Raw genomic sequence first — 24,118 nt, 5'->3', positions numbered from 1 at the left:
TTTCAGCAACCCGGTTTTCCTTGTTAAAAAACAGTGTATTTCATTCATTCATTCATTCATTCATTCATTCATTCATTCATTCATTCATTCATTCATTCATTCATTTACTCATTCATTCATTCATTCAGAAAGGTTCTCAAAGCATGTGCTGAGATTTGCAGTGATAAGCAATTTGGCTGTTTGCACAAGATGAAACACAACAGAAATTTGAATACAGCATTTAGAAGCACAGGATATGCTCTCACTCACGAAATGGTAAGATTTATAATCTAATGAATACATATTAAATTTCTTTAACATTATTAAATGTTGATGCTGAATCATTGGTTTGCATTATTTTACAGTTCTAACGTTAACTTTGAAAGGCTAAGGTTTATTTCAATTTTAATATCTGAGGTGAACTGTTGCTGCTTTCAATAGTATAGCCATAAATGTCATGTAAAATAGCATTTAAACTTGCATTCTTAGCATTTGACACTGAATAAAGCACATGAGGTGTACTTGAGATGATCATTGTCAGTTTATCCTGTTGTTCACCTGTGAGAAATGAATGTTTCTAAACAATCAATTCAGGGTGTTGGTTAGAAGTAAAACTTCTTTTAATATGGAAAATATTCCTTCTATCATGGTTTAAATCAGCCATTAGGCTTGAAACTCGCTCCTGTTGGTCATCTGTAAACCTGCGCTTGCATTTGTTTTAATGCAGAAATGCAATACCTAGTTTAAACACTGGGTGTCAAACTTACATACTGCACTTTTAATAGTTTTTTTTTTAAACAAAAAACATTCATATGTATTTGTGTGTGAATTGTATCATCTTTGCATCAAATTGCAAAAAAAAAAAAAAATAATAAAAAAATAATCATAATAATAATTACCGTTTATGTGAGGCATTTGTAATCCAGAGTGTGCGCAGGATAATAAATTTGACATTGTTCTCATTTTTGGCTACGGTTATCAGTCTCACACATTTTTTTTTATTTTTTATTGAAAGTCCTGATAACACCTTAGTGGATTTTTTTTTCTTTTTTTAACTTGAGCAAATATGATTGTAAAACAACTAGACTTTGTTATTCTCTCCATTTTACTGCACTCTAAGTTTACCCAACTATGATGTCTTCCGCTACTGAGAAACCCAGATCCATCCATGAATAAAAATAACTATATTGTCTGGTGTTGTGGATGCTAATATAGTTATAATTCTTGGTGTGAACGAGCCATAATATGCTTACTGCTTCCCAAATATGTGAACGGAATATGTGTGTGCATTCTGCTTACTCTGGTTCAGGGTTTCCTGTGGCCTCACACTTCACAGGGAAGCTCTCTTCGAAAGGGAAGGCGATGAGCGAGGCAGGAGAGTACTCTGTAATTGTGGGCAGCTGCTCCACTAGATAAAGAAACAGCCAGAAATGAAGAGCTCAGTGGACTGTAGAGGAAAAGCATACTGTGGCATGCAACCTGCACGCAATGGTGAAATGGCTTGGGTTCAATCATAATGATTTTCCACAATCAGGTCAGCGATTTTGATCAATGCATACAAGACTAAAGGTGAACTAAATGTTTGTTGGAGAACATAATTAGATATTGAATGATCGACTGCGGTGTTGGTCAAGAGTGAGTTGTTATCAGGCAATGGCAAATAATCTGGTCAAATAATGTCAATGAGAGTTCGTTTGTGGTTGAAAACAGGAAGAAACTAATGGCTAATACAGTTTGAGTGTAACACTGGATATGCTTGGTCAAATCCATGATGGAGTGGTGGTATGGGTTACAATTTGACAGATGTAAAGTGGTTTGCTGGCTCGGTTGTTGGAGGCTGTCCATTATGGCACAAAACACTGCAAAAAAGCTCTAAACGCTTTGGTTTAAGTGAACATACCGGTTAAACTTTATTCTGGCAAAAAAGTATCACGGTACTTTGGTTTTCTGATATTTATTTACCATATACAGTAGGGATGTAACAGATCACAGATACCCACGTCAATCAAATTGCTTGTGTGAAAGCATTTTGGCTTTCCTGTAAAATATAAGGATGACAGAAGAAGTTGTGCTGGCACCTAGCCTGTTTTATTAGGTAATTAGATGTGTTTTCTGTCACTACTTGTTTAGCCTGCATCAATGCATTCAGTGTTTAGCTTCACAATTAATCATTAAAAGGTCAGGATCTGAATTCAAACACCCATGCAGCATAAATGATAAATGATGATGATGATGATGTTTATTAATCCTTCAATTCTGCTGCATTCAAATCTGTTTGATCGAGAAAGAGATTTGAATACTGTGATAACAGTTTATAGATATCCGCTTAGTAAGTGTGTGTGTGTGTGTGTGTGTTTATATATATATATATATATATATATATATATATATATATATATATATATATATAYATATATATATATATATATATATATATATATATATATATATATATATATATATATATATATATATATATATATATATATATACATATATATATATATATATATATATATATATATATATATATATATATATATATATATATAYATATATATATATATATATATATATATATATATATATATATATATATATATATATATATATATATATATATATATATATATATATATTTAGATTGTGAAGTAGTACATTGCTTTGTAAACATGTGGCCAAGAAAACTGTTATATCCAAACACATATCCTATTCTTATGACCCATAGAGTGATGCAAAATCTAAACTTGTTTTTATTCAAACGAATATAAACACGCATTTAATAAATAATACTGCTAATAAGAATAACATTATACAAATGCAAATTGTCATGAATAAACTAACCCCCCCCCCATTTATATGTAAAGATATTTGTGTATTGCTGTACAACCTGTGAGTATTAAGCAATGTGTAAGCGTTTGCACCCAAATAGGTGCATAACTAATGGACTTTGGACCAGCTTTCATATGGTCAATGGTGCTGTCTCTTTCAGTTCTTTAAAATAGCAACGCACCAACGATGCTTCTTAACACACCTTTATTTTACAACAGCAAGTCCATGAGTACACGAAGTGGCGCAAACGGATTTGCTATTTAAACAATGTGGTGCAAAACATAGATACAAGAGTTGCGCAAGTCTGAAAATAGCAACAAATCCTGCCAAACACATCTAGCGCCTTATTGCACCGGGTGTATGTTAGGGTCCAAAGTTTTTGGAGTGAGTTACTGAATCATTAGTGGAAAAATGAGACAAAATGAACATTATTTGTTGTACAAATTATAATGTTAGGTTTATACATTAAGCATTATCAGCAACAGTGGCTCATTTTTCACAGTATTAAATATTTTACCATTTATTTTTATTCATCTAATTATTTATTGCTTTTATTGTTCATAAAATTACAGGTTCTAAGTTATATTTGTTAAAATCAAAAGTTCCAAGCAATGCTGTTTTTGTAATAAATGGAGAGCAAATTGTTGTCTTGTACCCTTTTTGGCTGATCTGAAAAAAATGGTCCGATCTGTGACGCATAAACCGTAATGTGATCAAACTGTGAGATTTGTGTTCCATTACAACACTACTTAAGTACTTTAAGTACCAATATGATAAATATTGAAAATATAACTATATGACTTCATTGTTCTTACACAGTACTTTAGTGTAATTCCTCCAACAAAAGAGCTGATCTTTGCAGCATTTCTGCAGCATTTTGGAAAATAAATACAGAAATGAAAAAATCTAATGGTACAGGTGGATGACAGTGGATGAGAGATACTACATCTATGGATGGCTTGGTATTACAAACTTACTGTTCATGCGCTCTAAAACTAACAAATCCACCGCAGCAGGGAACACACAGAGAAACAAATGTGCAGGGATTTGTTAGAACCGAACAGATATGACTTTGAACTGCTAGCAAATAACTCATTGTCAACAAACAATTAACTCCAGGTCCATAATTGGCTAAATAAAAGTAGAACAGGAGGGGGAAAAAAGTGCCGAGTTCCCTAAAGAAATCTTTTAAGCCCTAAAGATACATTGTGAATAATTTACCAGCAACAAAATAGACTTTTATATGGTTACCATGGAAACGGTGAAATACATAGCCTTAGCAATAAATTATACCTGCTCTCAGCTTGAGTAAACCTGCACACAAACACTAAGTTTCAAACAGATTTATTGTAATCACAGCATTATCACTAAAGAAGCCTGTTTTTATCTCATGTAAAACAAGAATAATCAAGTCTGTAATGATTTGAAATTATTTAATTAAAATAAAAACTATGAAGTTATGAGAAATAAAGTCATACATTAGCAACATATATGAAGCCACTTTTACTAAATAAAGTTGCAAACATAAGCTGTGCATTTTATTCTGAAATCTATGTGCTATCTCCCAGCAGACACACAACATCATAAGACGTTAATTTTAGGTTAGATTTAGATCATGACGTCAGGTGACCAAAATTCAATGTCTAGCCAGCGTCTAAGGACAACGTGATTTTGACGTAGTTTGGGAAGTTCTGAGAACAGTATTTGGATGCAGTAATTGAATAAGTTTTTCCTCTCATTTCTAGTTTAAATATTTACAAATAAAATGTAAATCAAGTAAAAATATTGTTTTGTTTTCACTTTCAAAAGTACTGTAGGGGGTTCGAAAGATGCAGCCCCCACTGACAAAGGTCCAGTATTTGTCCCATAGATGAGTTCATTCGACTGCTTTGCCATCATAAGTTATCACAAAAACCCATCGAAAAAGGCCTTAAGACCAAGCAGAATCTGCTGCAAGTAACGTCAACTTTCACTGCATTGTCAAACTTTTTTTTATAAGTAACTTTTATTCTAAATCTTGGATCAATAAAAACTTGTAAAGTACCAAAAGTGGACTAAATTAATACTTTTTATGCTATTGTTGTTGTCCATGAATTTTCAAATGTACTTTTTTTTTTACAAGAGAATCTAGAAAAACCGTTAAAGCTCTACATTGATATTATTATTATTGTTTATTTTTTTATTATTATTCAAATGGCCAAATATGCAATTTTTTTGGTGCTTAAAATGTCACTAAAATGCAGTATTTAAACCTCATTATTGAATAGAAAATGAGTTGAATAACTGCAAAAAGATCCAATTTTAAGAAAAAAGAACCACCCCTTTCACTAGGCTGGCTATGTTCCTGTTGTGTTCAAATGTTTTAAACTCTGTCAAATCCCATGCAAATGATTACTCTATGATGGTTAAACTTAGCAGTGACTCTACAAACCACATGTGTTCTGTTGCTCCCGGTCAACTTTAATTCAGATTTCTGAATGTGCACTGCAGTATTGATGCTGAAATGATCAATTAGTAACACATAATTTAATATCACTTTGATAAACTTTAAAGGTGATCTATTATGCAAAAATAACTTTTAAAGAGGTTTAAACACAGATGTGTGGTAACAGTATGTAAATATAACCATCGTTTAAGTGTAAAAAAAATATATATATTATTTTTTTATAATCACACTTGATAAAAACAATCTGTGGAAACACTTTGATTGACATTCTCCATTTGTATGTGTCATCAGAGGGAAAACTCCGCCTATTAGTGACGATCTCTCCCTCATTAGCATAGGACATTAGTCTTGTTGTTGAATCTGCTACTATGCTGATGCACAGGCAGTTGTAGCTCCGCCCTCTTTTGAAAATAAGACAATCTAATTTTAATTTAATGCAACAGCCCACAAAATGGCACGATTAGGATTAAAGCCTAAAAGGGGCAGATTCAAAGTGTTATAAAATATTATTTGTGTCATATTTTGAGCAGAAACTTCTCATACACACTTTAAGAATATCAGAGACTTATTTAAAATATTTTTTCTTTACTATAAAAATGGGCTAGAGGTGAAAACAGGCTTCTGTAATTCATTGTTATTCCAGAGAGCATACAATTGAACACATGGGAAACAATTAAACTGAAACAGCATTAAAAATGGTCAGATATGTAAAGTTAAGATATATTGCAAGATTAATACTGCATAAAACAGGAAGCCATTTCTTCTACTTACCATCAAGTGGAATTTCCAGGGCGTTAGTTTGATACCTGCTGCTCATATTAAGGCAAGCAGCCAAAAGAAGCAGGGTTTTCCGTAACAACCGCATGACTGGCCACAGTTTCAGAGGCGAGAGCGGAGGATGACAGGGAAATCTGCAGTCTGCCAGGAGTCAGTGCATCTCACTCCAACCCAGGCTGTGGTCTCGCTACCTGCACCAAACACAACACAGATCTTATTGGCAACCAGACATCAACGGCAAACAAGAATCACTGCCATGCACACCCAGACTTCCCAGCAACCATATGCTAACAGTCGGCCCGCGGTATCTCATATGAAAAAAACAACCCTGTCACCTGCGCAGACACAAAGACTTGCATATTCTGCATGTCTCCTGCTGAGCAACTCGCCTCAATGTCTAACCCAACTTGTAGTTACTTGAAATGCATCTGTGAGAGGAATCTCCATATTAAAGCGCCCTATCACCGAGTCCCCGGAGACGTGAATTGTATTTCTGTAAACTGTTTGTCAGTGCATGTGTGGCAGGCGCATTTTTTTCTTTCCTTTCCTCTTCCTGCTGAATACGAAAAATAAAGTATGAAAAAATAATAAATAAACAGATCCTCCCCTGCAGTTATGGTAATGCACAGCAGCTGTTCCTGAAATTATTCCGAATTATGAATTCATGGCACTATAACAGTGACAGATTTTGATTAGCTGGATGCAGTAGAGAGAGCAGAACCACATGGCTGCTAAATCACAAAGCTTGCAGATGTGCCCAAAATGCGCATATAGAAATTCAGTGCTTTTTGTCTTAGCAAAGTGGATGAACTTTGAGTTAAATGTCATGTTTTCCGCCATTAAACTCGTTCTTGTGCAGTCTCTCGTGATGCGATGTGCGGTAAGGGATCAGTAGTTGCTTTAACCTTTTGGAGTCTGGCGCCAGTCAGACATCTGGCTGGAGACAAAAAGAGTTCACGCCCATTTTCCCCTCAGATTCATAACAGAGCCGGCGATAAAATGCTGCAGTTGATCGGAGCCGCTTTAATGGAGGTCACCTTTACATGGCACATGGGGAACCAACCTTGTACTTTAAAACCTACAATACAATTATGTCGATTATGGAGACTAGCTGCCGTTTTACAAGGCATCTGTTGTCTGCAATACCTGATCAAGCTGCATGTAAACGAATCTACACTACTCTGTAGGATACTGTGGAATGGCTCTGAAAAAGTGAATGTGTTACACTGCACAGTGTGCTGCTGGGTTTATTGGTAGCTGCCATCTCAGAAATAAAGATACAAAGTCTGTCACTGGGGTGGTACCTTTTCAAAAGGTACATTTTTGTTTCTAACCACCTGCTTTGAATGTTATCACTTGATTGAAGAGGCGATATCAGTGGTTATCAGCTGATAGATATGGCACAGTAGGGGCTTTTTGTGCCTACTAGTAGGCTTAGAAGGGTGTAATCATCCATCGACATGGTTAATCAGCTATACTAATAGATTCCAGATCCAGCTCTGTTTTTACATTACTGTGACGGTTTGGTTTAGGGTTGGGGTAGACGTTAATTAAATACAATTAATGGGAAATTTAATAAATAATATAACTAATTCACATTAACCACATTATACCTTAAAGGTACAAAAGTTAACCACGATATTGGAAAAATACGATAATGTGATATGTTGTTTTCTCTGCAATATACATTGCGATATGAAATGTTGTTTTTGGGGAGTCTAACAGTATTCAGATACAGAAATTTAATAATATAATAAATCATATCTAATAATATGTAAAATGTAAATCAAGTTTTCACTTAATAATTAGACTTAATAATAGAAGTAATAATAAAAAAAATAAGTGCATTTTTGTTCACACTTTATTTTGATAGTCCGGTTTTTAGATTTAAGTTACATTGTATATACATGCCAACTAATTTTCATTAGATTATGAGTAGACTTTTATTTAGTTATTTTCTTTCTTAAATCAAGCTAAACAATCTAGTAAGTAAAATAATATTGTTTTCGGTTTGAAATTTAGATATTTTTACCTAAAATATTAATACATGGGACATTCTACCAGAAACATACTTTTTTTGTACTGAAAAACAAACATAAATACAGTGAATAAAAAATATTTCATCCCAGAAATTTCTTCAATAGACTGATGGTTGATTTCTGTGAATTGTTCTATAAAGGAATATGTCATTTATTTAGTTCTCAGATTTCTTTCTTTATTAAAAACACATTACAAATGCCCAAACCCAGTCATTTTCCTTGTCCTAAGCCCAATTGAACCTACAGCTTTAATAGTTTTGTTATGCTAAAAACTTATTTAGAAAAAAACAAAAAAAACAAAGTTTAAGTTGTTATCATTCACAGTAATTGATTAAAAACATGAAATTATAACAACATTTACATTCTACAAATAAATGCTATAAATATATAATACAAATAAACATACAATTGTTCCTATGTTTGGTCAGTCCTGTCACATTTGCATTGAATTGAACATAAAATGCGTGAATAAAACCTTCAAGGCTAGGACTTGGAAGTGATATAATTTGATGGAGGAGATGCTGACAGTGATCAAGGATGCATTCTATCATTAAATTGTATGATTTTATGCTTGTTTTGTATAATCTTTCAGTCAGGACATACTTAAAGGTTGGGCCCTGTCACATTTTTATTTTATTATTATTTTATGTTTGTGGCAGAATTTCCCACATATTAATATCTAAAAAGTACAAATACCACTGGGGTGGTACCATATCAAAGGGTACACATTTGTACCTGAAGGGTCCATATTAGTACCTCAAAGGTGTATAATAGTACTTGTACCCTTAAGGTATTAATATGGACCCTTAAGGTACAAAATTGAATCTTTCTAAAAGGTACCACCCCAGTGACAGATCACGTACCTATATTTTTGTGAGTGTAGCACCTTAAAAGTACAAAAGCAAACCTTAAAACTGCACAAAAGTTTACCCTAAAGGTACTAATGACCCCCTGTATGATACAAATTGTACCTGTTGGAAAGGTTCCGCCACAGTGAAAGATTTTATAGCTTTATTTCTGAGTGTGTGAATGCAGCTAACTGTAATCAATGCATGATCTAAAGAAACTTGGATCAAAGGGAATTTAGTAATGAATTATGAATGATTCGTGTGCCAGTTGGAGTTGTGCAATATTTATCTTCTACAATAATATTGTAAATGTTGATTTAAGTATATGAAAGCTGGGATTATAGAGTATGTCACTCACTTTGACAAGCAAAAACAAACACAAACATGTATTGAGAGTCCAAGGGAATTCATTGCATGCACCAATAATCCATTTTATAAAAGCAAAAATATCACTGTATGTTTTTTTTCTTTTTTTTAACTAAGAAATTACATTGTCTTTTATATACACAACTAGTCAAACATTTGGAAGATGATTTGTTAATGTTTTACAAGAAGCCAATTCTGCTCACCAATGCTGCATTTATTTGATCAAAAATAAAGATTTTATTTTTATTTTTTTACATTTTTAAATATTTGTTTTCTTAGTTATTGAAGTTTCAAATGTCATTTATTTTTGTAATTCAAAGCTGTATTTTCATCATCATTACTGCAGTCTTCAGTGTCACATGATCCTTCAGATATCTTTATAATACAGTATGATCATTTGCTGCTCTGCTAAGTCTACTTTTCACTATACACAAGACAAATAACAAGCGACGGATCAAAAGTCATTCATTTCTAATGGAAAGTGGTCCGGGAGTTCCGATCATCTCTGTATGCAGAAAATGTGGATTTGATTTAAGCTGCGGATCCGTTAAAATATTTGAACTCCTGCGACTAAATCATATGGGACTGGCCGACCGGATGTGACGTATTCCAGTGTTGTTTAAGCAGGTCCATGCGTGCGAGAATTTTTGGTTTTGAGTGAACTTCCCCTTTAAATACCTAGTCTGCTTGAACAGCAGAATTTAATCTCAATTGTACTTCTTCCCAGTGATGAGTTGCAACTGGAAGAGCATCCACTGCGTAAAACATATGCAGGAAAAGTTGGAAGTTCATTCTGCTGTGGCGACCCCTGATTGATAAAGGGACTAAGCCGAAACGAAAGAAAGAATGATTGTACCTCTTTACACATTTTTGCAACAGAGTCTCACTGTTTCTCAATTGCTCTTCTCATTTAGGCTGAACTCTTCACTCATTAGGTCACCTCCTTCTTGACTTTAATTAGTTAAACACACAATAAAATGGATCAGCACTTAACTCAAAGTACAAAAGAGAGAAAGAGAAAGGCCCAAAGCTCACAGAAAACCACTTTATCAGTCACTTCCACCCTTTCAGAAGCAACATATTCACAAAAAAAAAAAAAAAAAACAAGCGGTGACTCTTTGACATCACATGAGGTCATTTATTCAGGTCTCTAATTAAAGTCAGAAGCGGGATTTGTTTGACGCAGACCTGCATGTTCTTTGTGTTCAGCGTTTGGTGCCAGTCATGAGAGATAACCCCACTGTTTTAACCACACCAGCTGCTTCAATCACTACCTTTTTCCGCCAGACTTTTCTAAAGCCCATCCTCCCCTAATCTCCCCCTCTGCTTAACAAATCCGATAGGAAACACTGAGGTCAAACACCAGTAAGCGGAGGAGTAATTGAATAATTGACCACTGTGTGAATGAGTCGATTCCCTTCGTTCCTCAGTGGGGGCTCTTGTTTTCTGATGGGCTTGAACTCTGCTCCACATGCCTGCATTTCTTCATAATGGTATTAACTCCGGCGGGGAGCTTTTGTGATTCAGTGCTGGTTATGGTGACCCCTGAAATGACCTCTAGTGATGTCACTAGCAAAGATGGGATTGTATACCCCTTGACGGTCGTAATGAAAGGCTTCTGGCTACGGTCTGGCGGACTCGGGTACGTTAATGACAATGGTTGAGGCTCCAGTGCTTGCCCTGAGACTGATCTGTCTCCCACAGATGGTGGCTAGCTTTAGTGGCCAGATTAAAATCAAAAGGTAAAGCGGTGAACTAATTGGATTGTGATTTATTGGCCAGTTTGGTGTGTTACTGGTGGCATATGTTTACCTTCCTGATCCAACACAATGTGTCCTGGATTTACAGTCTAACTTACAGGTGCAGTATTTGCAGAAAGTATTTTCTCTCTATTTACCCGACCGGCCTGACATGACAACACTGGCTGAACCAACAGCATGATTTACATCTGAAAACAGAAATTACAGCTTCAGTCGAACCAGAATGACTGTATCTCTAGTTTGTATGATGTTGTAAACACTCTGGTCAGTCTTGTGGGTGCTCTAAATGTGCTATATAAATAAAGTAAACCTGAAACTTCAATGGCAATATGCAAATTGGATATTTGTCTGAAATGCAACTAAAACCTAGTATATTACATTTACATTAACATTTAGTCATTTAGCAGACGCATTTATCCAAAGCAACTTATAATTGATAAGGCATTCAGTGATTCAGCAAGAAGAGACAATACACACAAGAAGTGATAATTATACAAAGTAACTGTTTGTCAGACCCCTAGTTTTTCACGATTTTGTGATCGTTAATGTCGAGTTCAGACTGCATGATTTTAGCCCCGATTTTGACTCGGCGACAGGTTTTGAGAAATCGCCAACAAATGCCTGAAATCACAAGCAAATCGGTGCTCGTGCACGTGAGTGACAATCACACAATGTGAACTATCAAAGATGCAGATGAGTCATCAATGCCTGTGAGATATTTGGCATGCTAAATATCTGGAGCTGTCGGCGATTTAAATCATGCAATGTGAAATGAGTTTTGACTGAAAATAGCATCTGCGATCACCAACAGCCAATGAGAGAGCAGCATTCACTTGTGTGTGTGTGTGTGCCTACCTGCATGCCAGTGGGAGGTTGGGGGAGAAGTTAAAAGCGCTCATTTTCAGTTTATTTGGACCCAAAAAATGGAGGAAAAACTACTGTAAATATGGCAGGAGCACCCGTGTCTGTTTGACGTGTCAAACAGAAAGTCAAAAAAGAAAGTTGAGGAGAAATTACTTATTCCCTTCAAACCCAGGTGAGCAAATATGTACATTTTCTACCCTATTAAAGGCTTCTTTCTCATTATGTAGTTAATAACAAAAGATATACTACGTGTTTTTGGTTGTGAGACATAGTTTGGACGAAGCTGTGGGATATTCTTCCTATTGTAAAGTCATGGAATGTGAAGTCCCCTGTTGCCGATCCATCTTGCTGCGTAAACAAAGCAGCGACAAAATGCTAGCCATGATAGTCATGCAGTGTGAAAACACCTTTGACACGATTATTTTGAAAATCATGCAGTCTGAACTCGGCATAAATCCAATGCAAAATTATCAAAAAGTCTCAAATTTCTTTAGATCCTGCAAAATTCTTAGTTTAAACGCAAAATAATTGCAAAAAAATATTTTAATAATCTAATAAAACATTCAGTTCAATGTTTTGGAATTGGATGTTTTATTAGATTATTTAAATATTTTTTGCAATTATTTTGCGTTTAAATTATCGTGTAATAATCAAAATAATTAAAGATATTTATTTCAGTTTGCAATTATGACTTTGTATACGCAGCGCACATGATGTATTTCAGTGTCTCTTGAAAGCTGAGGTCTCATCTGCGCCCTCACAATCATTACATTACATGGGAGGCGGGGAATTGTTTTCAGCCTGTGCAGTAAGCAGATGCAGATGAAGCGAGAGTGATTTATATGTGAAGTCAATGCAAAGATGGAATTACACATCCTGTGGCGCAGATTGTGCATTTGACGCGCTTTAGATTGCAAAAGAAAGTGCGAGCAAACATCTAACAAATGGAACTTGTTTTTTTCTTGTTTCTTTAATTTTTTTCAAGCGAAGAGTGTTTTTACAGATGGTTTGTCAAGCCCACTTACTTGTGTGAAGCACACTTCGTAAATGTTTAATGTATTTAATATTATTTTAGAAATATGGAGTGACTGTAAGAAAGTGTCCGGTGCAAATTTAAAAAACTAGTGCAAGTGTAGGTTAAAACGTCAGTATACACATCAACTTACACAGTTAAGACCCTAAATGCTTGAACACTGAATCGTTTTGTTGATGTGTTCTTTTATTGAAAGGAAGTCAATCAATTATCAAAACAATTTTCTAGAAACCTGAAGTGGGGGTACATTATTTAAATTATAATAATTCCTTACATTTATATAGCGCTTTTCTGGACACTCGAAGCAATTTACACATTAAGGGAATCTCCTCATCTACCACCAGTGTGCAACATTCACTTGGATGATGCAACGGCAGCCATATTAAGCCAGACTGCACACCACACCCGCTAATTGGTGGAGAGGATACGAAGCCAACTGAAGCCAATAATGAAATGGATATGGTTAGGAGGCCATGATGGACATAGGCCAACGGGGCAAAATTTAGCCACGATACAGGGTTAAACTTCAACTTTTTTCAATGTTCATCCTGGGATTTTTAACGACCACAGAGAGTCAGGATCTTGATTTAACATCTCATCCAAAAGACAGCGCTCACTGAGCAGTATGAAGTCCCCTTCACTATACTGGGGAATTAGGACTCACACAGAACACAGGTTGTGCACCCCCTGCTGGCCTCTCTAACACCACTTCCGGCAGCAACCATGTGAGAATTGCAGAGAGCTAGCTGCCTTTATAAAGAATCACTTAGATAGAATGAAACTGCATCATGTTAGAGAGTCATATTTCATATGTTTTAATTGTTCTAGTTGTTACTGTATATGATGAGGATTTACTTAGTATGAATAAATCAAACTGTACTCTGAAGCAGTTCAAATGAATATAAGAACTTAACATAGCAATATTTTAGAGAGAGTGAATTCATTATATAAGCCAATTGATGAATCCAACCTTACATCACACCACATATGAAAGTCATTCAATGTGAACCTATTCACTAGAATGGATCTCTATAGCAACACCGAATGCTATAGGTTTGCTTGAGAATCATCAGGACATTGTGCTTACTTTTTTATAGCCTTCAAATCAAACTTGTGCTTTCAGATGACACAGATTGTATACTGCCTGACTAGAGCACATCAATAACATGTCCAACGATGGTATAGACTAAAAGGTGGAAAGTAGGTGGACTTTAAATACTGTTTGACACATTCAACCACATGAGCATTTACACTACAAAAACAATCAGATCTATAATGTTTTTGTCCCTGTTCTGTAAGTGATCAAAAGTGGACAAGCTTAAAACATCTATGAGCCTGTTTACAGATTAGCATTGTACATGGGTTGTTTTGATCTTTAATCTAATTTTAAAAATTTAAAAATGTGATTGTATAAAATAGTCAGACTTTAAACTGAGGAGTGGTTGATCGTCAATCTAAAAAAAAAAGTGGATGTTGTAGACTCCCTCTTATTAGGGGAAAAAAAACTGTTAAAAGAGGATGATTATGAGGATTTAAACACCAGGAATAAACAGAGATGCGGCTCACTTGTTTACTTGTTATCCTACCAAAAAATATTTGTAGCAAAATAGAGCGAGATGTTGTTTTAGCCTTTTCAGTGACGTTTCCTAGAAGCTGTTTCCTGGCCATTCCTTCAATTCCAAGCAGTCCGAGGGCTCTCCAGAGTGACCGCCCCGCAATATATATATATAATATTTATTATTTATTTATTTAATTATATTTAATATATTATTAATTAAATATATATTTAATTATTATATATATATTTATTTATATAATTATTAATTAAGCATTGGTTATAACACAGTCTTACCAAACACTAATTGTTATATTTAAGCCAGAAGGCCTGTGAAAAAGCTCTTCAGCTAAAAAAAAATTAAATAAAAAATGAATCAGAAATCTGGCAGTTACAAATAGGGCAAAATGTATCAGAAAAACAAACTTCCTTTAAATATGTCAGTAAGCCAAGATAGCAACTAAAGCCAGCTCCCCTAAACATTTCAATCTACAACATTCAAACTAACAAAGCTCATTCCTATACGGCCCACCTACAAAATACCCTGTAAACACCAAAAGTGGGACTTTCTGAACAACTACAGCCTGTTCTTGATCCCCACATCTTAGTGTAATGATACTGGCAAGGGCTAAAAGCTGTCCAGCGTGGGAAGGTCTGGATGAACTCTGACCTGGCAATGCCTGGGCAAAAGCGGCCTGGACCAAGAGCCAGAGGAGGAGGAGAGGGTGGAAACTGGGCCGAGAAAAATCAAGAGCAACCTTTTCTCCCCAATTGACTGATGGCGTCGTGCCCCTCGCGCACTCCGTCGCCCACCGTGAAGACTCATTTAGCATGGCGGATGAGCGTAAATCAGGACAGTGGAAAAAAAAAAAGGAAGTAAACTGGCAGTGGAAGGGAGGCGCTTGGGTCTTCAAGCCAGTGAGGAAAAAAAACAATCACGTCTATTCCTCACACAACAGGATCCGTCACCACTAAAGCACTGCCAATTGTCTGATTATTACTGGCTGTGGTTTAATAAATAACAAACCGAAACGCATCTACTAGCCAGAAGATAGCATTATAATCCTCACACTCCTATTTTCTCCTGTTTATTTATTTATTTTTTTTCAATTGGATATTTAGCACCTGGCATTGTAATAAAATAAATTCAAATAAATTTTAATTACAATTTTTAATCCAACTCAGGCTCATTCTGATTAAGTACCCCTTAATGCATTTCTGGAGAGCTTGAAATACATCCCAGGAGCTACGTTTTTTGCAGTTTTTGTTTCTTATGTTTCTTCTTGCGTAAATCCACCATAGGCCACTATCAACTGACCCACCCTCCTCCTTTCCTAAACCTAACTGATAGTGTTTTAAAAAGCACCAATTGATCCCCCCACCCACTTCCCTAAACCCAACCGACAGAGTTTTCAAAAGCAATTCAGAATCTACGTTTTCAGATTTTACCACATTGTCATCTTCCTATTTACTTTAATTTTTGGCTTCTGTTTTTGTCCTACCTGCTTTCTGGAGCTATTCTTCACCGTACTGAAACCCCATCATTACAATCAACTCCACTCTGCATCTCACGTCCACCGACATACATGACGAGCCACTAAACAAACCGGTAACAGCGGAAAAGCTGTGCACGTGGAGGTAAGTGCGGTAAGCGCGAAAAGGAACGGCATTATACCAATTTGTTGCATTCATTTTAAAGAAGAAATACAGCCATACGTTACTCTGGCTACATAATTTGCGATCTCCAGAAATGTACATAAAGGTACATTTTCAGAATGAGCCTGTGTTGTTTTAATCCAATGGCTAGAATTGTTCATATTTAACCCCAAAAAGCCATCCACACGGAGGTAAGCGGCAAAAAGGAACGGCATCATACCGCCCCTTAGCGTTTGTTTTAAAGAAGAAATACCGCCATACGCTCCTTTGGCTTCATAATTCGCAATCTCCATAAATGTATATAGGAGTACATTTTCAAATGGATTGTTCATATTTAATCCCAAATGTCCAACTGTATTAAAACTATATAAGCATTGCATTTTAAATATGTAGAAAACACATCAAACACGTTTGATTATTTTTACTATGTTAAATCCAGCATTATGTTTCTACATTTGGTACCTGGTAAGTCACATTTCAGCTGATGATGTTGCAAATTTTTATATATATATATATATATATATATATATATATATATATATATATATATATATATATATATATATATATATATATATATATATATATATAAGATTAATTTAAACAGCATTTTCTATTTAAAGAGACATTTTTTAAAGAGACCTATTTTCTAAGGTGAATTCATTAAGCTTCATTAACTATTTTTGTAAATATATGTTGTGTTTAAAAATGGGTAACACTTTAAAATAATGGTCCATTAATTATTGTTAGTTAATGTATTTACTAACATAAACATTCAATTAGTAATACATTTATTACATCTTTGTTAATGTTAGTTTTTATTACGTTAAATAACATTAGTTCATGTTAGTTAATGTTAAATCGCAGTGCATTAACTAATATTAACAAGCATAGCTTTGAAAAAAAAAAAAACTATGATTAATAAATGCTTTACTAGATTAGACATACTTGATTGATTCTAGTAAATTTAACATAGGCTTATTCTGAAAATGTAACCCTATATACATTTCTAGAGATCATGAATTATGTAGCCAGAAGTACGTATGGCTGCATTTTGTCTTGTAAAACAAGTGCTATGGGGCGGTATTATGCAGTTCCTTTTTGTGCTGACCGCTGACAGCTTTCCCGCTATAACCAGTTTGTCCAGTTAGCCCACCATGTACATTGGCAGACTTGAGATGCAGAGAGGAGCTAACGACAAAGACTAGGTTTAAGTCTGGCAAAGAACGATTCCAAAAAGCAGGTAAGACAAAAACAGAAGCCAAAAAATGAAATTAACAAGTAAATAACAAGCGAGAAAATGTGGTAAAATCTGAAAACATGGTAAAAATCAAGCAGTTTTGCTTTTTAAAACTGTCGGTTGGGTTTAGGGAAGTGGGTGGATGGGGGGGTCAATTGGAGCTTTTAAAAACAGTATTGGTTGGGATTAGCGAAGCAGGAGAGGGCCAGTAAATCGGTCTGTCAGTCAGTCATTCAGTCAGTCAGTTGACAGATTTACATGAGAACAGCAGGTGAGAATGGCACTTGTGAGAGAAATTTTAGATCTCAAAAAGACTACACAGCGACCTCTGGCACATTCGTGAAAACAAAAACTGCAAAAAAAACTTACCCCTTGGGACCTGTTTGGCTCTGTCCAGAAATGTAAATATCAGTACGTTTTCAGAATGAGCCTGGGTTGAGTAAACACTATAACTAACGAACTATTATTCTAAAGTGTAACCCAAAAAAACAATTGTTTGAAACTTAAGGATGAGTAACATAGAAAAAAGTGAGCCGCATCTCTAAAAAAAAGTGAGTCACTTTAAGAGTTCATGTTGGTGGTCTGAATATCTGGCAAGGAAAGAGTGAATGCTAGCAAAGTCGCATGTTTACAGTAATTCTACTTCAGATAGACTTAATACCACGGCACTCAATACCAAGAAGACGGATATCTGCTATTCAGCACACGCTCAGCATTTAAGTGCCTTTTAGTATAAAAACTTAGTGTGCGCACTGTGGAGGCCGCTAATGGGATTAACTCCATCCCTGTCTTGTCAAACTGGATTAATATATTCTGCTGCCTGAAGAGTCTTGATGGCTGTGTATCCCTCTCAAACCTTTGGATAAGACCCCGATTCTGATTTAATCTCTTCAGCACAGTAAAGAATTGAGCGAGATTACTAGCACTAAAGAGCAATTAGCAAATTTTCCTCATTCTGCACTAATTACAGTGCTTCATCCATTTAGTCACTTTAATCTCTTGTTTAGCTTGATTACAGTGGGAACAAAAACTAAAAATGATTACGTTTAGACTTCAGTAGCAAAAGTGTAGAATATGAAGCAGCATTTTATATGTTTTTTGAGTCTAGAAATAATATATATATATATATATATATATATATATATATATATATATATATATATATATATATATATATATATATTCATTATGAAGCAAAGTATGATATTAATTTGTTTAAAATAAAAATAAAAATATTTTGTTTAATATTTTGTGTAAATGAAAACCTTTTTGCATAGAGGACATATTAATATGACATATTATTAATAATGACAGGTTTCAAAAATAAATGATGTTATTTTGATTCCTGACAAAAAATTATTCTGAAAACGTACCGCTATATACATTTCTGAAGAGCGCCAAATACGTCCCAGGAGCTATGCTTTTTTTTTTTTTTTTTGCAGTTTTTGTTTTTATAAATATGCCAGAGGCCACTGTGTACGCTTTTTAAAAGCTCAAATTTCTCTCGCAAGTGTAATTCACGCCTGCTTTTCTCGGGTAAAACCCCCTGTCTGACAAATCGACTGACCCACCCTCCTCCTTTTCTAAACCCAACCAATAGTGTTTTCAAAAGCACTGATTGACCCGCCCACCCATTCCCTAAACCAAGCGATTAGTTGAGCTTACTTTTAAAAAGAGCAAACTCGTATAATTATTAAGTAAACAAAATTATTAAGTAAACATAATTATAAAACCTAAGTTTGGTATATGAGTTTACTGACTTTTTTTGTGAAATTAACTTTTTTTTGGCAATTGGTTTACTCACTTTTTTAAAAGTAAATAATCACTTTTTACAGTGCTGCTAATCAAAAATGTATATAATTTTCATAGCTTTGATATAATTACAGGAGGAAATTTGCTATATATCTTTATAAAACTTGATTTTTTTTGCCATTAAAACATTGATAACTTTCATCCATTCAATGTGTTTTTAGCTATTGCATGAAATATGTGGTCAACATAAGATTCATTTTGTGGTTTAGATTTTACTACACATAAGTGCCCAAACATCTGTAAACTGGTACAGTACATCTGTTAGTCCTCCATCTCGCTTACTGCAATTCACAATTGTAACACGCTGTTAAACTGTAAAAATCCACATAAATAATGCACAAAAACACCTACAGTACAACATCAGCGACACAACATACACATATATAATTAAAACTCCTGTTTGGGCAAGGCAGACGCACAAATCGAAATGTGATTAAGAAGTGAAAGCGATATTAAATAATAACCACGGCCAACTGAGATTTGACTCCGCTTCTGTCTGCTTTAACATGCATGCCAGAGACTGAACGCTTCAATTACAAGTCCATCAATAATACAGCAGCCTCAACCGAGAGTCAAGCGGGAATGGGATGGGACAGGGGGATGAGCGCGGAACGTAGGAACATTCTAGAATAGAAAAGATGTGGGTTGGTTGGAAGACAGCTTATGGAATAGGATAGTGGGAAGCAGAAGTCATAAACCGTCTCTGTCAATGACAAGGCATTGGGAGGGATGTGGGAGTGAGTGAAGGCGACAGAGTGTAGATGGATGGGGATGAGGGATGGTGTGGGTGTGGATCGTGAACTTGCCGTACGGAGAAGTAGAGAAATTGTTTTTTGATGGAGTGAGAGAATGGAGGAGCAAAACGTAGAATGACACGGAGGCGAAATGACTGAGACGTACAGATGGATTATGAGTGGAAAAAAAATGAGTAAGAGAACTATAATCAATGAAAAGAACTCCTAACCTTAAGTCCCCTTAAGAGACATGGTGGATGACATTGTGACCCCATGAACTGCTCTGACAGAGATTAACGTGTCCCTGGTCAACAGTGCAATTTATTTTCAAAAGTGCCATCAAACAAAGAGCAGTTCCTAGTCATCAACCTGTTACATGCTTTTCTTGATTTTATGAAGTGGGTTCCCAAGTGGAAAGGGTCTCACTTCCTGTCATAAATGTTCTTGTCGGGGGAAAATACACAGCAGGTGAAACAACCAAGGGACGGGTGAGTTATGAGCCATGTTGTTTTCATCAACTAGGCATCTGCGCAATTAATGCCGTTTTCTTGCTGCACTTTTAAACTTAATTTAAAAACTGAAAAAGGAGAGCAGATTATGTTCTTCCTTTAAATCGATATCTAAGTCAAGGTGTAAATATACAATTGATATGGCCTAGGTGCACTATTGTAATGTATTTGCAGAATTGAACAAATAAAAGGGTTATTTCAATGCTATCTCATAGCAAATTGTAACATTTTTTATTATTATTTAGTGGCTAATTTGGATAAATTTGTATTGATGGATTTGGATTTCTGCCTTTCAATCCATCCCAGCATGGATAAACTTTTATCCTTTTTCTCATAACTTTATTATTATAGTTATTTAAATAATGAACATGGTTTCTGCTACATTCATCCTTCCATGGTGGGGCTCCATGCCAAAATTGATCCCACCATGGCTACATTGCAGCTTTTCATTCAAAACATTCAGTCCTGTTTTTTTTTTTTTTTTTTTTTTAATAGCAGGTGATAATCGCACCAAAACGTATTAAAAGGTAAGTAAATTACAACAGTGCAAACTTTTCTGTAACCATAGTAGTGCTGTGCGTTATTTGTTAAACCCTTTAAGGTTACGTGCTGACTGACTGACTGACTGACTGACAGGTGCGTGATGCGTGAGGCCAGCAAACACAACCTATAGCCGTTTCGCTTTACTTCAGGATGCATTAATACCGCTCTGTAGGTTTATTAGAGACATTCATAAATATTCCTAGCAAATTTAATAAATGTTGGAGACATACTCGTTACATAAACGCACTAAATCGCACTTCAGCAGCGTTTATTTGAGAGCGCACAAGAAGATCTGTACTTGAGCAGCGTATATTTGAGGGGGCGTGCAAGAAGTTTTGTGCATGACCAGAGGAAATCGTCACTCAAGCAAAGAGATTGGCATGCTCGAAGGGTATAACATAAATGTGATCTCAACTTGTAATACTGCGCTCTCGTCTTTTGTCATTGAAATAACGCCACAGGTAGTAGATCTGTGTAAAAAAGGCCTGCCACCACAACTGGAAATAATCCTAGAGGAAATAATGATAACAGATTGCTTAATATAAGAATGTTTAGTGTTTGCTTGTCTCTTTGTAACTCTATTTTCAGGAGGTCATGGAGAACTCAAGTGGAACTGAAGGGCTTGATAATTGAAAACAACTCTACAACTGTTTTTTATTTGTATTGCTATGTGTTATTACTGTCTAAAGTGATTTTGATATTATTATTATTATTATGTGTTAATTCTGTTTAAAGTGATTTTACTTTTTATTCAAGATAGACTTTGAGTAGTAAGGATTGCTGCTTGAATGTGGATTATACTGGTTTTTAACCATGATAAAGATGGTTGAGAGTACACTCAGCCTGGGGTAAGAAACAGATTGTCCTTTAAGTGTGTGTGTATTTGGCCAAGATACACTTATTTTAATGTGAAAATCTGGAATACGAGGGTTAAAAAAAATTCAAAATATTGTAAAATGTCCTTTATAGTAATCCAAATTAAGTTCTTAGCAATGCAGACTGCTATTTAAAAACTTTGCTTTGAAATATTTGCAGTACAAAACATCTTTATGAAACTTGATCTTCACTTAATATTCTAGTATATTTTGGCATACAATACGAATTATAATTTTCACTCATTTAATGTATTTTTAGCTATTGCATAAATTTAAAAAATCTGTGGTCAACAAAATCCTTGTTTTGTGGTCCATAGTCTCTTTTTACTACTGTTATTTGCTCTTATTTAGTAGGATTTGCTCATCCCTCAATGGCGGTTGGATTTAGGGGTGATGTTTGGTGCCACGTTTAAATGTGTTTAAACTTATTATAACAGCAATAGGATTTTGTTTGTCATCCACTGTATTTTTGGCATACAATAAAAATCTATAACTTTCACACATTCAATGAATTTTTAGCTATTGCATAAAATAAAATAAAAAAATAAATAAAAACCCTGGTCAACATAAACCTCGTTTTGTGGTCAATGGTTACATTTTACTATACAAAAGAGCTGTAAATTACTACATCTGTTATTTGCTCATCCCTCTATGGTAGTTGGATTTAGTGGTGGTGTTTGATGCCACGCTTCTTTTAAAAACTGTATGTTTTTCATATGCTCTTGTATGAGTTCAAATGAATTAGCCACTAAACTAACAAAACGTAAAACAGTTATGTTTCCACCTGAGACTGAGTTGGTTATTTTGTTTGGTTGATTCATTGATTTCAATAAACTGTCAAGAATGAAAGATTTATGGACTCTCTCATAACACACAAAAAATAAACATTTGTCAACATCTGCTGTCATGTTGATTTACCTGATAAATTAATAAATCTTGTTCACCATATTTAAACAGATCACTTGAATGAATCAAATTCCTCCTGGCTACTCTTCTGGATCAGATTCCCTCTTATGTCAAAATATTTCTGTTCACACTGTGTCTCGATTACTGAGACCTGTGAGGTAACAGTGTACTGACATAATGATTTAACCCAGGGATGTCCAAACTCGGTCCTGGAGGGCCAGTGTCCTGCAGATTTTAGCTCCAACTTGCCTCAGCACACATGCGAGGATGTTTCTAGAAAGCCTGGTAAGAGTTTCATTAGCTAGCCCAGGCGTGTATGATTGGGGTTGGAACTAAATTTTGCAGGACACCGGCCCTCCAGGACCGAGTTTGGACATGCTTGATTTAACCAGTAGAATCAATCAATCAAACATTTTTTTTTTAGTCAGCAGGTTCAAAAGAGCAATGAATGAATCAAAATCCTTATAATTGCTACTCTGGACCAGATTCAGAAAGTCTCACTTCACAATATAATCTCCACACAAGGATATGATAGGAGGAGTAGATTAAATACGTTTCACTAAACTCTGCAAATGTTTACAACTTTAAATAAGTAATGAAGATGCCAGCTTTGCTACCAAATCAATTTGTAGGACTTTACGAGAGCTCTCTGTAGGTGTAATTTATATTACAGTGTAAAAACTTATGCTATTCAATTGACCCTACCCACAATCCTAACCCTCACAAGAAACAATTTTTCTTAGAAACAACATTTTTAAAATATTTTTAAAATACTTAAACAGCTTAACGGCTTGTGTTATTTATGATCAGTTTTCTTCATGGGGACCAGAAAATGTCCCCACAAGGTCAACATTTACTGTCATTACTTCAGAGGACATTTTATCCCCACAATGTGAGGAATATAATGAGTAAACTGAAATCAGCACACTGCCACATTTGCTCTTAAAAGACAAATTATTAATTATTAAAATAATGTTTTGACCTACATGGTCTTCATAAAGGTCACACAAGCAATACAAGAGAACCTTAGATATATCTATTAATGATTCACCTAAATTATTGTAACGATCAAATTTAAGTCGACAGGTTCAAAAGAACCACTTGAATGAATTAAAATCCCCACAACTACCTCATTGGATCAGATTTCTTCCTCCTTCTCCATCTAAAAAGAGTTTATGTTTGTAACCTCAGCAAATGTTTACTTCTATAAATTAGAGATGAATGTAACGAGAAGGCACCAGCTTCCCCACCAAACCAACACACACACATATTGGCAATTGCTTCTGAGTGAATTAACTTTTACAAGCATGAATAAACATTCACTTTAACTCCATTCAGGAAATT

At 35.0% G+C, this 24,118-nt stretch overlaps 1 protein-coding gene across 48 annotated transcripts in view; it reads right to left on the bottom strand.

Annotated features, from left to right (window-relative positions):
* chl1b (cell adhesion molecule L1-like b) overlaps window positions 1-24,118 on the bottom strand; it is a 168,569-nt gene that overhangs the window by 60,211 nt on the left and 84,240 nt on the right. For 29 of the 48 annotated variants that reach the window (XM_017356687.3, XM_073954482.1, XM_073954468.1 and 26 more), the window contains exons 2-4: window positions 6,029-6,225; window positions 3,789-3,806; window positions 1,279-1,387 (exon numbers count right to left, since the gene is read on the bottom strand). In XM_017356687.3, coding sequence (XP_017212176.2) covers window positions 1,279-1,387; window positions 3,789-3,806; window positions 6,029-6,122 — 221 coding nt within the window. In that variant the 5' untranslated portion in view covers window positions 6,123-6,225. The remainder of the gene's footprint in view (window positions 1-1,278; window positions 1,388-3,788; window positions 3,807-6,028; window positions 6,226-24,118) is intronic. The other 19 variants (XM_073954455.1, XM_073954470.1, XM_073954457.1 and 16 more) reach the window with 1 other exon arrangement.

This window comes from Danio rerio, chromosome 6, assembly GCF_049306965.1.
Source record: "Danio rerio strain Tuebingen ecotype United States chromosome 6, GRCz12tu, whole genome shotgun sequence".
Lineage (NCBI taxonomy): Eukaryota > Metazoa > Chordata > Actinopteri > Cypriniformes > Danionidae > Danio > Danio rerio.
Note: the sequence above shows the minus strand (reverse complement) of the source record. Positions and strands in the feature narration are given on the sequence as shown.